Here is a 12,584-nt window from a genome sequence, read left to right on the forward strand (position 1 = left end):
CATGGGAAAGCCGTTCCTCAACTCTTAAGAATCACATTAGTGCAGTGTTTCTCAACCTTGGCGACTTTAAGTCCTGTGGACTTCAACTCCCAGAATCCCCCAGCCAACTGGCTGGGGGATTCTGGGAGTTGAAGTCCACAGGACTTAAAGTCGCCAAGGTTGAGAAACACTGCATTAGTGCCTTGTTTCTCATCCTTGACAGCTTTAATCTGTGTGGACTTCAATTCCCAGAATTCCCCAACCAGCATGCTGGCTGGAGAATCCTGGGAATTGAAGTCCATACAGATTAAAACTGCAATAATGGATGTTATTTTTTTTCTTTTCTTCTTCTTTTTATATTGTTTTTTTTAAATAAACATTTTTTTTATTTTTTACTAAACAAACAACACACAAAAATGATCATCTTACATTACATCTTGTAGAAAGTGTGTCAATTGGTTACAATTAGCTTTTGTGCATCTCTTCCAGAATCATTACTTACATTCACATCGAATATCAAAGTTCTTAATGAGTCTCACTTTCAACATATCATAGTTCTCATTTAGCTGAAATTGTTTTAATGTCCTAATGGATGTTATTGATGTTCTGGAATTTGTTGTTTAAATCAAATTGCTGTTTGTAAGTACCTTGCTATTGCAAGTTAGGTAGAATTTAATTATTGCATTAAAAGAAGGTTGAGACAGAATCTAGAAAAAAATATTAATAGATTAAAATTCTTTAGTAATATATTATTTATAGTAGCTGAAAGACAGTTTTGTCTAGTGGTTAAAGTACCATACTAGAAAGCGGGAGACAGAGAGTTCAAGTTCAGCCTTGGCCATGAAACAATCTTTGACTGACTGACTGATAGACTGACTTTGCAACTTTGCAACTTTAATAAGACTTGTATGCCGCCCACTCCCTAGGGACTCTGGGTGGTTCATAACAAAAGCAAAAACATAAAAATATTAAAAATACAATTACTTAAAATAAGATATCATCCACTCAATCAAGTGGGGCTGGATTTTAATCAACAGCCCCAGGCCTGCTGGAACAGCCAGATCTTGGTCGCTTTACGGAAGGCCGGGAGAGTGGTAAGGGTCCGGATCTCTGCGGGAAGCTCGTTCCATAAGGCCGGTGCAGCTACAGAGAAGGCCCTCCCTCGGGGAGCCGCCAGCTGGCATTGTCCAGTCGACGGCACCTGGAGGAGGCCCAACCTGTGTGATCTTATTGGTCGTTGGGAGGTGAATGGCAGGAGGCGGTCTCTCAGGTAGCCAAGTCCAATACCATTTAGGGCTTTAAAAGTAACGACTAGCACCTTGAAGCGGGTCCGGAGACCAATGGGGAGCCAGTGCAGCTCGCGGAGGATAGGTGTAACATGGGTGTATCTAGGTACACCCATTATCGCTCGCGCGGCTGCATTCTGGACCAACTGCAGTCTTCGAACACTCTTCAGGGGCAGCCCCATGTAGAGTGCATTACAATAATCCAGTCTTGAGGTGATGAGGGCATGAGTTAGTTTAGTTTTTTTAGTTTCACTTTATTTGTATGCCGCCCTTTTCCCTGGGGGGACTCAGGGCGGCTCACAGTTCAAAAAAAGGGGGGGGAGGACAAACAATTTACAACATAAAAGCACTACATCATTTAAGAACTCAACAGTCATACAATTCGAGTAGGGGTTAAAGTCTTTAGCCCCAGGCCAGCCGGGATAGCCAGATTTTTAAGTGCGGCGCGGAGTGCCGGAGTGACTATTCGAAGTGCCTCCCGGTTCAGATAGGGCTGCAACTGCCTGACTGACTTAGAAACAGTCATACTCTCTCCCAGTCCAACCCACCTCACAGGGTTGCTGCTGCAGGGAAAATAGGAGGAGGAAGGTATGTTGGATATGTCTGTTACCAAATAATTCAATTGTTGCCTTGAGTTTTTTGTAAAAATAATAAAAATGAGATTGTAAAAAAAAATAAAAGTGAGATATATAAACAAACAAATTGCCTTAAATGAGATTGTAAAAAAAATAAAAAATGAGCTATATAAACAAACAAATTGCCTTAACGGCAGTTCTTCAACTAGATATATTTGAATTCACAGAACCAAACATTCAACTCCATTTGAATCGAAGTGACATTATTAACTTGATTATTTTGGGTCGTTCTTTATTCAGAATTTATTTAAAGCCCTACATGGTATTGGACCTGGGTACTTGAGAGACCGCCTCCTGCCAATCACCTCCGTACGACCAATTAGATCCCACAGATTAGGCCTCCTCCGAATACCATCTGCTAGCCAATGTCGACTGTCGACCCCTCGGGGGAGGGCCTTCTCTGTGGCTGCTCCGGCCCTCTGGAACGATCTCCCCGTGGAGATCCTGACCCTCACCACCCTTCCGGCTTTCCGCAAAGCCACTAAGACCTGGCTGTTCCGGCAGGCCTGGGGCTGATGAGTTTCCGGCCCCACTTAAACTGTTGTGACTGTTGCTCTGTTTTGTCTTTTGTTTGTATTTCCCTTCCCCCCTTGCTTGTTAGCCGCCCTGAGTCTCTCGGGATAGGGCGGCATACAAATGCAATAAACAACAACAACAACAAACATAGTGAATTGTACTGGACCGTGTGGTCTTATTTTTCTTTTTGGACTCTGAAAAGATTCTGCGGGAGGCCTGTTTTCAGAGTCTTGTGAAGACAAGACCCTTAGGTATATATCTCTAACAATACTTCTGTTTACATAGAATTTATATCAGTAGTCTCAAATCTTACCAAGGCAGTACAAATAGTAAATAAATTAGTTCAAATTCACTTTTGATTAGCAGGTTAACTACTGTACATGGTTGTAGATCAAGTTGTCATTTTCTTCACAACTTTGGTACACGGACAGTATAATGTTTTGTGCAGCATCTGTCTTGAGCTTATTAGATCAGTGGTTCCCAAACTTGGCAACTTTAAGACTTGTGGACTTCAACTCTGGTCCACAAGTTTGGGAACCACTGTCCTATCTGGTTCAAAAAGACCTAGCTATAGGTACAGTAACTCTGGCTGGAGAATTCTGGGAGTTGAAGTCCACAAGTCTTAAAGTTGCCAAGTTTGGGAACCACTGCATTAGATAAATCTTAATCTAATAGATTGACAAGATTTCAGGCTTGCACAAAAAAAAGATTGTTGTTCAAAATATTGGCTCCAAAGCCAATATTTTGAAATAGTTTAAGTAAATGAAATTTATGCTAACCTCACCCTCTGTTCCTTTATTGTCTGGTTCAGATTGTAAGTCCTGAATTATTCAGAACTAAAACTCCTGGCTTGGCTTTTCTGGCAAAGTGGCTAAACAAACCATGGAAATGCCTTTCATGATTTCCTTAGCATTATGTCCGAAAATTGGCTCTTTCAAGCCAAGTCCTAAAGCCACATTTGTTCATGACCAGTGCATGCAAACACAGCAGGCCTTACCCTCTAAGAAGGCAGTTCACAAATCGTAATAAGTCGGAGCATAATTTGTTTAGCTTGGCTTAATTATCGTAGGAGCCGAACTATTTCCTTTTATTCCAAGATTTATGGCTTAATCCAATGCATGAAACAAATGAATAGTTGAACACTTGACATATAACACAGTGGTAATATATAACTCATAATGCAATGGTAAACACAGGTTTGGCATGCAGATAGCATTACTGGTTTGAGAAAAAATATTTTTTTCAGGAAAAAAAATGACCTACTGATGGAGTTGGAGAGGCCTCTTCCCTCATGGAGATCCTAGAAAGCTCCTGCCAATCAGAGTCTGCACTCTTGAGCTCAATGCTCTAAAGGTGTAACTTGGCATAAGGTAGTCAAATAAACCCATATGCAGTATATTTCCTTTGGCTTACATTCAGAGCTCTCAGAATTCACTGGTACAATTTGGAGGCACACTTGGGAAATTGCTGCACTAAATCTTTGCATTCCTCCAACTTCTTACAATTAGACCTTGGCCAAGAATAAAGGAGCCACACAATTTCTCTTTATTTAAAATATTTCTTCATCCCCAAAGGTGTGTCTGTGCCAGCTTGCATAATCCATATAGTAGAGTGCAAACATTAAACAAATGTATAAAAGCAGTAATTCAAAGTAAGTCAGGAACTATATAGGGCCAAATATATTTACCGTATTTTTTGGAGTGTAAGACGCACCTTTTTCCCTCAAAAAAGAGGCTGAAAATCTGGGTGCATTTTATACACTGGATACAGCATTTTTTGCCTGATGAAATCCTGTCCCCCTCACCAAAATGGCCATGCAGAGCCTTTAGGAGGCTTTAAGAGTGCTCCTGGAGGCTGGGGAGGGCAGAAATGAGCGAAAAACAGGCTTTTTTTGCTCAATTCCACCCCCCAGGGGTACTCTATAAGCTTCCTAAAGGCTACGCATGCCCTTTAAAAAAAACTGGCCATTTTGAGAGGTGTGCAGAGTGCAAAAACTTTTTTTAAAATTTGCCTCTTCAAAATCTTGGTGCGTTTTATACTCCGAAAAATATGGTAATTCTATTTAAAACTTTTTCAGAAAATCTAGGCAGAGGAAGAAGAGGATAGAAAATCATCCAGGCTCTTCTCCAGGAAGGAGATCTGGAGTCTGAGTGTTCTGCAAAAATAATGTATTTGTTGCGGGTGTAGAATACTGCATTCTGCTCTGAACAACTATATTCCAAAAGCTCTTCCTTTTTAGAAAGCAAAACAGGATTTTAATAGTTACAATAAAATGGCCCAATTTTCTTGATAGGAAAACTTTACTATGTTTAAATGTCTAATGACATTTAAAAATGATGTGTTACCCAAGAGATTAATGACAGGATTAATGTTTAAATTCCAAGGCAATCCTCCAAATATTGTTCAGGTCAACTAGGAAGCAGAACTGTTATTTCAAGAGATTGGGTATGAATTGTATGTTATGGCTATCCAAAGGTGTGTGGTGGTAGTGGGGGAACTACACATCTAAAGGCAGGAGGAAGTTGCTTTAAAGATTTGTTCCAAGCTCTTATAAACGCTTTTGGGAAACTTTGAAGAGCCTCATCTTTTTCGATCGGCATCAACATGACACAGCTACGACAGGGGTGGGATTGAAATTTTTTAGCAACCAGTTCTGGTTGGGTGTGGCATGGGAGAATGGCCTACTCAGCCTCCCCCGGGATCTGGAGGCCCTCTGGAAGCCGGAAATGGGTCCTTGTGCACTTCCAGAACTTACAATAAGCCAGTTCTTTGCCCTCCCAGAGCTTCCGTGCGGGCCCTGTACTTACCTGGCACAATGAATGGGCCACAGGGAGACTCCTGGGAGGGGTGCGCAGAGCCAGCCTGTCCTTTCAACAACTGGTTCAGCAAACCAGATGCAAAATTAGCATCTGGTTTGCCTGAACTGGTCTGAACTGGCTGAATCCCACCCCTGGGCTGCGATCTCCCCATTGCTGCTATGCCCAAGAAGGACTCAATGGGTTAGGAATTAAGATAAATTAAGGGAAATCTGAGCTATTGTCTTTCCAGAGTGGACTGCTCTGGCACCCAAACTTTTATTTGCGATGTGTGCTTAATCACACATCCTTCGCCTTTACATTCCTCATTTACATTAAGTGTTTTCTGTTCATCTCTTTATAAAAGTATATAAGTAGACGTGTAAACTATCTCTGAAAGTCTTTGACAACAGCCAATGACCATTGTGAGGTTGATACAGATAGTCCTCAACTTACAGCTCGAAATTTATGTTGCTAAGTGAGAAATTTGTTAAGTGAGTTTAACAGTGGAAAACTAAATTTGGAGCTTATTTTACAATAGTGCTCAGAACGTCTGGTACTTAAGAATCATTTCTATGTTTATGGGACCCTTGTAATTGGAATTAAAAAACTGACTTAAAAAAATTAATAATCCTTATTTCCAGGATGCAAACCAGAGTAGAAGAGGAAAGTATAATTAATAGTACCAAGGTTTCAAAAGGAATTAGGACAATTAACACTTTCCCAATTCTAAATAAACTTAAGTCCTTGCCCAGAATAATTAAGGCAGCAATTTGCTAAATTCAAAAAAAGAAGAAATCTAGATAACTAGATAACAGCTTGGTCTATGAAAGTTGGAATTACTATTATTTAAAGTAGCTTGTCTAGAAATTCCACTTGGATTATTAACTGGGGGTGAGTGGCGTGAGGATTTCAAATAGTGTTTTAGATGCCACTAAAGAGTTAATCCAGTCTCGACATAGCGTTCAGTTTTGACTAGCATTAGTGGAATGTTTTTGGCCTTTATGGAATCAAGATATCATCCCTCATTTGCCTTAAGGGGTTAGGAATCTATCCACTTTATTTTCCAACATACAGGCATTATTTTGTAAGTACATGGCATCATGGCTTGTGTGAACATTAGAAGAGAGGAAACAGCCATTAATCAATGTTATTCATTGTATAATTAAATCCATGACCTCTGACTTCACATCATTAACTGCTGGGCTCAGGGAAAGATTGCACCAGAACATCTGTTCATTGTCAATCTTCAAGCAGTTTTTATTTACAGAAGATCTTAGCCTTTATCTAGTGCCAGTCATACACTTACCCTTGTAATGAGAACTACTTTATACTACCGAGCTAATGATGTTTTAACCTGAGGATGAGAGTCTACAAACAATGGACATCTCTCTCTCTCTGTCTGTAATGTTGGTGTGGTCAAAATCAAAGTTTATTTACTCTCAGAAGTATCAGTACAGATTGAATGCCTGCTTCCAATTTTTAAAAACTTAGTGCTTTGAGCTCATGTATGTGAAACAGGTACTCAAAAATAAGTTCTTTTGCTATTTGAATACAAGGGAATCAGTGGTGGGTTCCGGACCCAGCGGTGTCCACATGGATGTGCATAGCGCATGGGCACACATGCGCATGCATCTTATCACCTCCACGACGCTCCAACTGCTCAGCGGAGCATCATGCACGTGCTGTATGCGCCGTGTGTGTGTGTGGAAGCACTGAAGCCTTAGAAGACAGGTAAGGAGCTCGGGCTGACGGGTGGGCCCTCCAGAGCACCGTACCGTAACGGTATCCGGTGCTCCGGGAAGGCTCCAGTTCGCTCGTACCGGGGCGTACTGCCTGCAACCCACCACTGAAGGGAATGTGAGTTCTTAACTGAACACAGTTCCTCATCTGTATCACATTGAACAGTATATTCCCATTTTAAACTCTTCCTTGTAAATATAAGGAAGCCTGGGGGGTGGGGGCATGGGTATAATATACATTTCTACTTTTTGTCTGCATTTGGTGCTGATTTTTTTTTCTTGAATGCCCTAAAAATAGGACATGTGACATATAGCATTGCCTAAAAATGGATTTAGCTTTTACCTTAATCTCCAAAAACACCATGCATATGCTGTATATTCTTGTTCTTCAACAATATCTTATCTAAAATATAGTCTCCATAGCTCCTGAATCTACTCCATGTTGATACCTAACACTTTCTATTAATAGCAGTGGCATGTGAAAGGAGTAATTTTAACCCAACATTTATAGAGACACCATAAGAATGAAAAAAAATACAGCATAATGATAATATCTGATGTGTATATGGTTGCTACGAGTCAACAATTAATTGATGACACATAATCAATGCGATATCTTAAAACAGAAGTGGACTTTAGACAGTAGCATATAACAAATGCACTGATGCTGGAAACATTTCTTAATTATTCTTATTTTGTAAGAATGATCTGTGGTTTGATAATTTACATGCAAGTAGATTTTTTAATGATATGAGCTTTGCTGCAGCAATCTTCTGAATGTGTGGCAATTTAAAAGTGGGTCAAGAAATGTCAGAATACATTGAAAATCAGTTTGATCTATTGCCTGCTCCATTCTTCATAATTCACATAAAGCTCTTCAGGAGGACATGTGAGCATGTTCAGATGAACATAGATGCACGCCTACAACAGTTGGAATTCTGTTTAATGAAGATTGTTTTGATTGCTTGAAGGTTTATGAATCTCCTTCAGACTTTCATAGGAAATGAAGTGCCACAGTTGAGGATAGGGCTAATGTGTACCTCCATGTATATTTCTTTATTGCCACTTATATTTTGGCTTTTTGCTCCCATTTCTATGCTTAACTATGATTTGTTCAGCCTAACATTTGAAAATGGGCAAAATCAGGTTCCTTACTGTTGCTGTAAAGCCACAAATCCCACAAACCTTTACACTTAATTAGCTAAGCAACAGTCAGATTTGTTCTGCTATTCAGAGGATTCCCGCATAACCTCAAATATCCATCTCTACTTCCTAGGGTTCAAAATGAAGCAGTAGAAATTGCTTTAATGCTCTAAACTATTGAGTATCGATGACTAAAAACAGGACACAAGAAGCTCTGTCCAAATGCTGAGCCTTTTGTTTAGAAGCTTAGGAATTGAACCTTGTAAGAGCACATACGTTCAAGCAGAGAATTCCCAGACAACTAAATAGCAAACATGGTGCATGTTGGGTGATGATTTTTTCAGTTTTTGTGAACAAGACCACTAGTGGAAATCCAGTGAGCGTCCTAGCATAAAAAAACTCTGAGACCCAGTGAGGTTCAAGGAGAATTCTTCATCTGAACCCTTCCGCAATCAGGAAAATCTAATTTTAGTTTTTGGTTTGGCCATTTTACCTGGCCTTACCTGTTTTGGTGCATAATGTCCTTCATAGCCTCGTGTTCCTACACGCACACACACGTACGTATATACACATATATTCCTGTCATCATGCCTAATTGCGTTTGAAGCCAGTGAGGGTAGCTTCAAGACAGAGGCTGAAAACTGGAAAGGTCAGCCAGATTAAAGCAGTTGATTGGAAACCTCAACATAAAGACGTCACAGGGAAGAGAGTGCTGCTATATTGCACTTGGATACAAGCAAATGAGTCATCAAGAGATGCTCTCCTTCTTGTAGGACATGGAACTGGAAGGGAGAAGCCATTGGCTGAATTGTACACCAATCATCGCTGTAACCAGGGAACACTTTAGCCTTTTTTCTTCCTTAGAGCTTGGCAGAAATGAATTTCTAAAAAAACACCATAGTTTGGGTTTGCTTTTGTGCATCTTTTCTGCGCAGTGTATTTGTGTCTCACGGTAACAATTCTTTGCTTCCGCTTCATTCATTTGCGCAATAATTACTTCAAACTGTTTTTATTTCTCTTCATTTAATGTCTGTTATTGCTATTTCATATTCTCCTTGATGCTGTAAGTAAAGGAATTTACAGATTGCAGGTTTACAAACTTGATAAGTCTTGTTGCTTATTGCTCTAGTGATTATCCAGCTCAGTAAATTCCCTAGGAGTATTACCGTAGGAATTGCAACTACAATCCCAACTATCTCCTGCTAATAAGAGCTAATATATTTTACAAGATCCCAGGTTAGAAAAGAAAGGATACTGAAGCGGAATTTTTAGACTTCTAACTAAGGCATTTCCTAAAATATTTTTTAATGTAATAAATTTGAATAAAATCAAGAATCAAAAGAAAAAGATAGAAGTCAAAATAATGTGATTTATTAAGGAAAACTGAGATTTGTATATATGTGTTTTCTATTAGTTTTGTTCTTTATCATGTTGGAAAAAAATCTGCTATTGTTTGTTAAAATGTTCATGTTTTATTTGTACATTTTAAAGTGTTGCATTATGTTTTAGAATGTTTATGGCATTTTATAACTTAATGTCATCTTTTATAAACCAGCTTGTGAGATTTGGCTACTGGGCTGTAGCAAAATTTAATGAAATAATAAAAGGCACCTGTGTGATGATGTTTAATGGGTCGTGCCATGGTAAACAAATTGGGAAATGTAGGACAAGCCAGAATTATATCCTCTTTTCATTAAAAGGCTACAGACAATGGGCAGAGATTGAGCTGAGAAAGACCAAATGATGTGACATTGAAAAGAAAAATAAGATTAAAGATGTGAACACTCAATAGGCCAAAATTTAAAGAAGAGATTTAGAACAAATCTGTGTATGCCTTTATACATTAAAGTAGAATACAGTGCTAGCACCTTGCTTCATCCTAGATTAGGGTGGGGAAGTATGGCCCTTTTATGATGTATGGAGTTCAACTTCCAGAATTCTTGAGCTGGCATGGCTGGCTCAGGAATTCTGGGAATTGAAGTCCAAAGTTGTAAAGCGCCTCTCTTTCTTTCAGCAGTCTCTCAAGGTTGGCTGGGTTGGACCCTTGACTGCTGTCGCACGCCCCGCTTCTCCTCCTCCACGACTGATACCAAGTTTTGTGAGAATAAAAGTGGGCATGCAGAGAGAAGCAGGTCCCGAGTGGGTGGGCGGGCGCCCTACATACCTGCATTTTCCCCTTCCCTCAAAGCAGTCATCCCCTCTGCTCGCTCATGCATGGCTTCCTATGTTCTAGCCTGCACGCTCCCCCTACAGGAGTGAGAAAGTGGTGTGGGAGGTTTGGCTTGATGGCCTGTTTTGTCTCGGAAGGGGGAGAAAGGAGGTGGAATCACCCAGCAGGAATATGTCTTCCTTGGCTGTCTTCAGCCACCCCTCCCCTTTAGGCTTGCCAGGTCTAGCCACTCGCTTTCCCTACTGGAGAAATCCGGAACCCCAAAAAGAGATGGCTGTGGCGCTTTGAAAGCTACTTGCAGATGCCACTCAAATGTATGTAGCTTTGAGTTCAGCAGTCTACATTCCTAGTAGGAGGTGAGTGGCAACCTGCAAGGTTGTGAAATTCCACCCTGGGGGGAATTTTCTGACATTTTGCAAGGCGGCTCTCAAAGAGAATGAAGCGGGTGCAGTGCACCCTGCGGGATGGAGAGTTGGAGAAGAGGCCAGTGCCTCCTGCCTGCTCACTCGCCGCTTTCTGTGCAAGCCACCCAGTTGACCAGGCAGGGCCCGGGTTGCAGCCGGCGGGGAGGGAGGGCTAGGCTAGCGTGAATGCTGCTTACCTGTGTGTAGGCAGGAGGAGGCAATTCTGTGGATCCACATGGCAAAGGCGAGGCAGGATGAGTGTCAGAGTGGGTGGGGGCGTGGCCAGCCAGTGCAATAAAAATTGCTCTGCGTATGCGCAGAAGCAAAACTCAAGATGGGAGAACCGGTTTGGGGGCATGGCAAGCCTGGGGCGCTGCCAGTTCCAGCAACCCAGGCCTCCAAACCACTAGCGGTTTGGCTAAACCAGTCCGAACTGATGGGAACCCACCTGTGATGCAGCCCAGTCTGCCTTTGGTATCAATGTTGTATAAGGGAATTTATCAGGTAGAAGAGATTACTTGTTGTTCAATAGATGAGGCACAAGACTTTGGATGATACTCCCAGTTTGACTGGCAAATAGGTGTACACACACACACACACACACACACAGCACAGCACAGTTTTTCTGCATATGGCTGCTTCCTGTTATACAGATGGCTGTCTGTGCGGCAATTGGCCATTCTGCTTATTTTTGGAACAAGAGGAGGAAGTGTTTACAGTTGCCCAGTAACTGTTGCACATCTTTATAATCAGAGTTCTAGAAATCCCCATCAGTCAGTTTATGACACTGAAAACAATGGGTATTGTAAAACATGTACATGCATGAATGTCCCAAACAACAGCTGGAGCGTGCGGTTTGGAGAGCGGCAGGGTGTAAGGAAAATGAGAATTGGCTATAATAACAAACTTAATAACAGAATCCTTTCTTCTCCTGCAGGAGGTGGAGGAAAGCGCAAAGGTAAAAGCAAAAAATGGAAGGAAATCCTGAAGTTTCCTCATATTAGCCAGTGTGAAGATCTTCGAAGAACAATAGGTACAAACTTGCTTTTGTTTTTCAAACATTTGGGTTGAGAGCCTTTCTTATAACCAAGTAAAACAGCTTTGCTCTTTAACATGGGAAACTTTACTAAATCGGGTGACATGTGTAGCCTTCAAATATTAAACTTTTGAATATAATTACTGTAAATAATAATCCAAAAATACTAGGTGATGCGTTGTTAGGCATATGCAAATCTCCTGCTTCTCGCTTGGAGGATTAACTTCCAGAAAACTACTGCATTATTCCCAGGTTGAATGGATTATCATGTTCTGGGAGAGTTCCTGAAATACTAATCGATTTTGTACAAACCTACTATTTGTATTGTCGTATTTTTATTTATATGCTACTCTTTCAAAGAAATCTGTGCATTAAAGACAATAGTGCACGGCCTGGACTAATATGGTTTGCCATTTACATAGAAATTGTTGAGTGAGCACATATGTTGGGGTGTGTAAATTGCTACAAGAGAGAGGTGTACACTGCAGAACAGCTTTTTCTGGAATTTTAGATGAAACAGAACAGTCTGTAGCTGAACTGGATGTTTTCTCAGCAGTTGGGTTTCTACTTCCATTTACACATATATCACTGAAATTCTGGGCTGTGGAATAATCTATCCCTCTACATGGCTCTTTGGGAATAGATGTCACAGTGTTTGAGGCGTTTGAACAGCAGGATCTCTGGCAACATCAAACTGCTTTTATCGACTTTTAAAAAGTGGGCTTGTGCTTTTTGGCATATCTTGGAGAAACTCCCTTCCCCAATGAACGGAGGGAAATGGTACTCCGGGTGTCCACTGTTAACCTCTACACCCATTGTGGGAGTCAGATGCCCTGCAATTTTTGTAACCCAGGCTGAAATAGAATTCTGTTGAATAT

At 40.8% G+C, this 12,584-nt stretch overlaps 1 protein-coding gene across 1 annotated transcript in view; it reads left to right on the forward strand.

Annotated features, from left to right (window-relative positions):
• The window catches only part of GRK5 (G protein-coupled receptor kinase 5), a 186,075-nt gene that overhangs the window by 54,937 nt on the left and 118,554 nt on the right, over positions 1–12,584 (forward strand). The window contains exon 2 of the mRNA XM_087725895.1: positions 11,608–11,703. Coding sequence (XP_087582021.1) covers positions 11,608–11,703 — 96 coding nt within the window. The remainder of the gene's footprint in view (positions 1–11,607; positions 11,704–12,584) is intronic.

The sequence above is a fragment of the Thamnophis sirtalis genome, unplaced genomic scaffold (genome assembly GCF_051295495.1).
Source record: "Thamnophis sirtalis isolate CommonGarterSnake01/CBP01778 unplaced genomic scaffold, rThaSir2_p1.2 scaffold_11, whole genome shotgun sequence".
NCBI classification, from domain to species: Eukaryota; Metazoa; Chordata; class Lepidosauria; order Squamata; family Natricidae; genus Thamnophis; species Thamnophis sirtalis.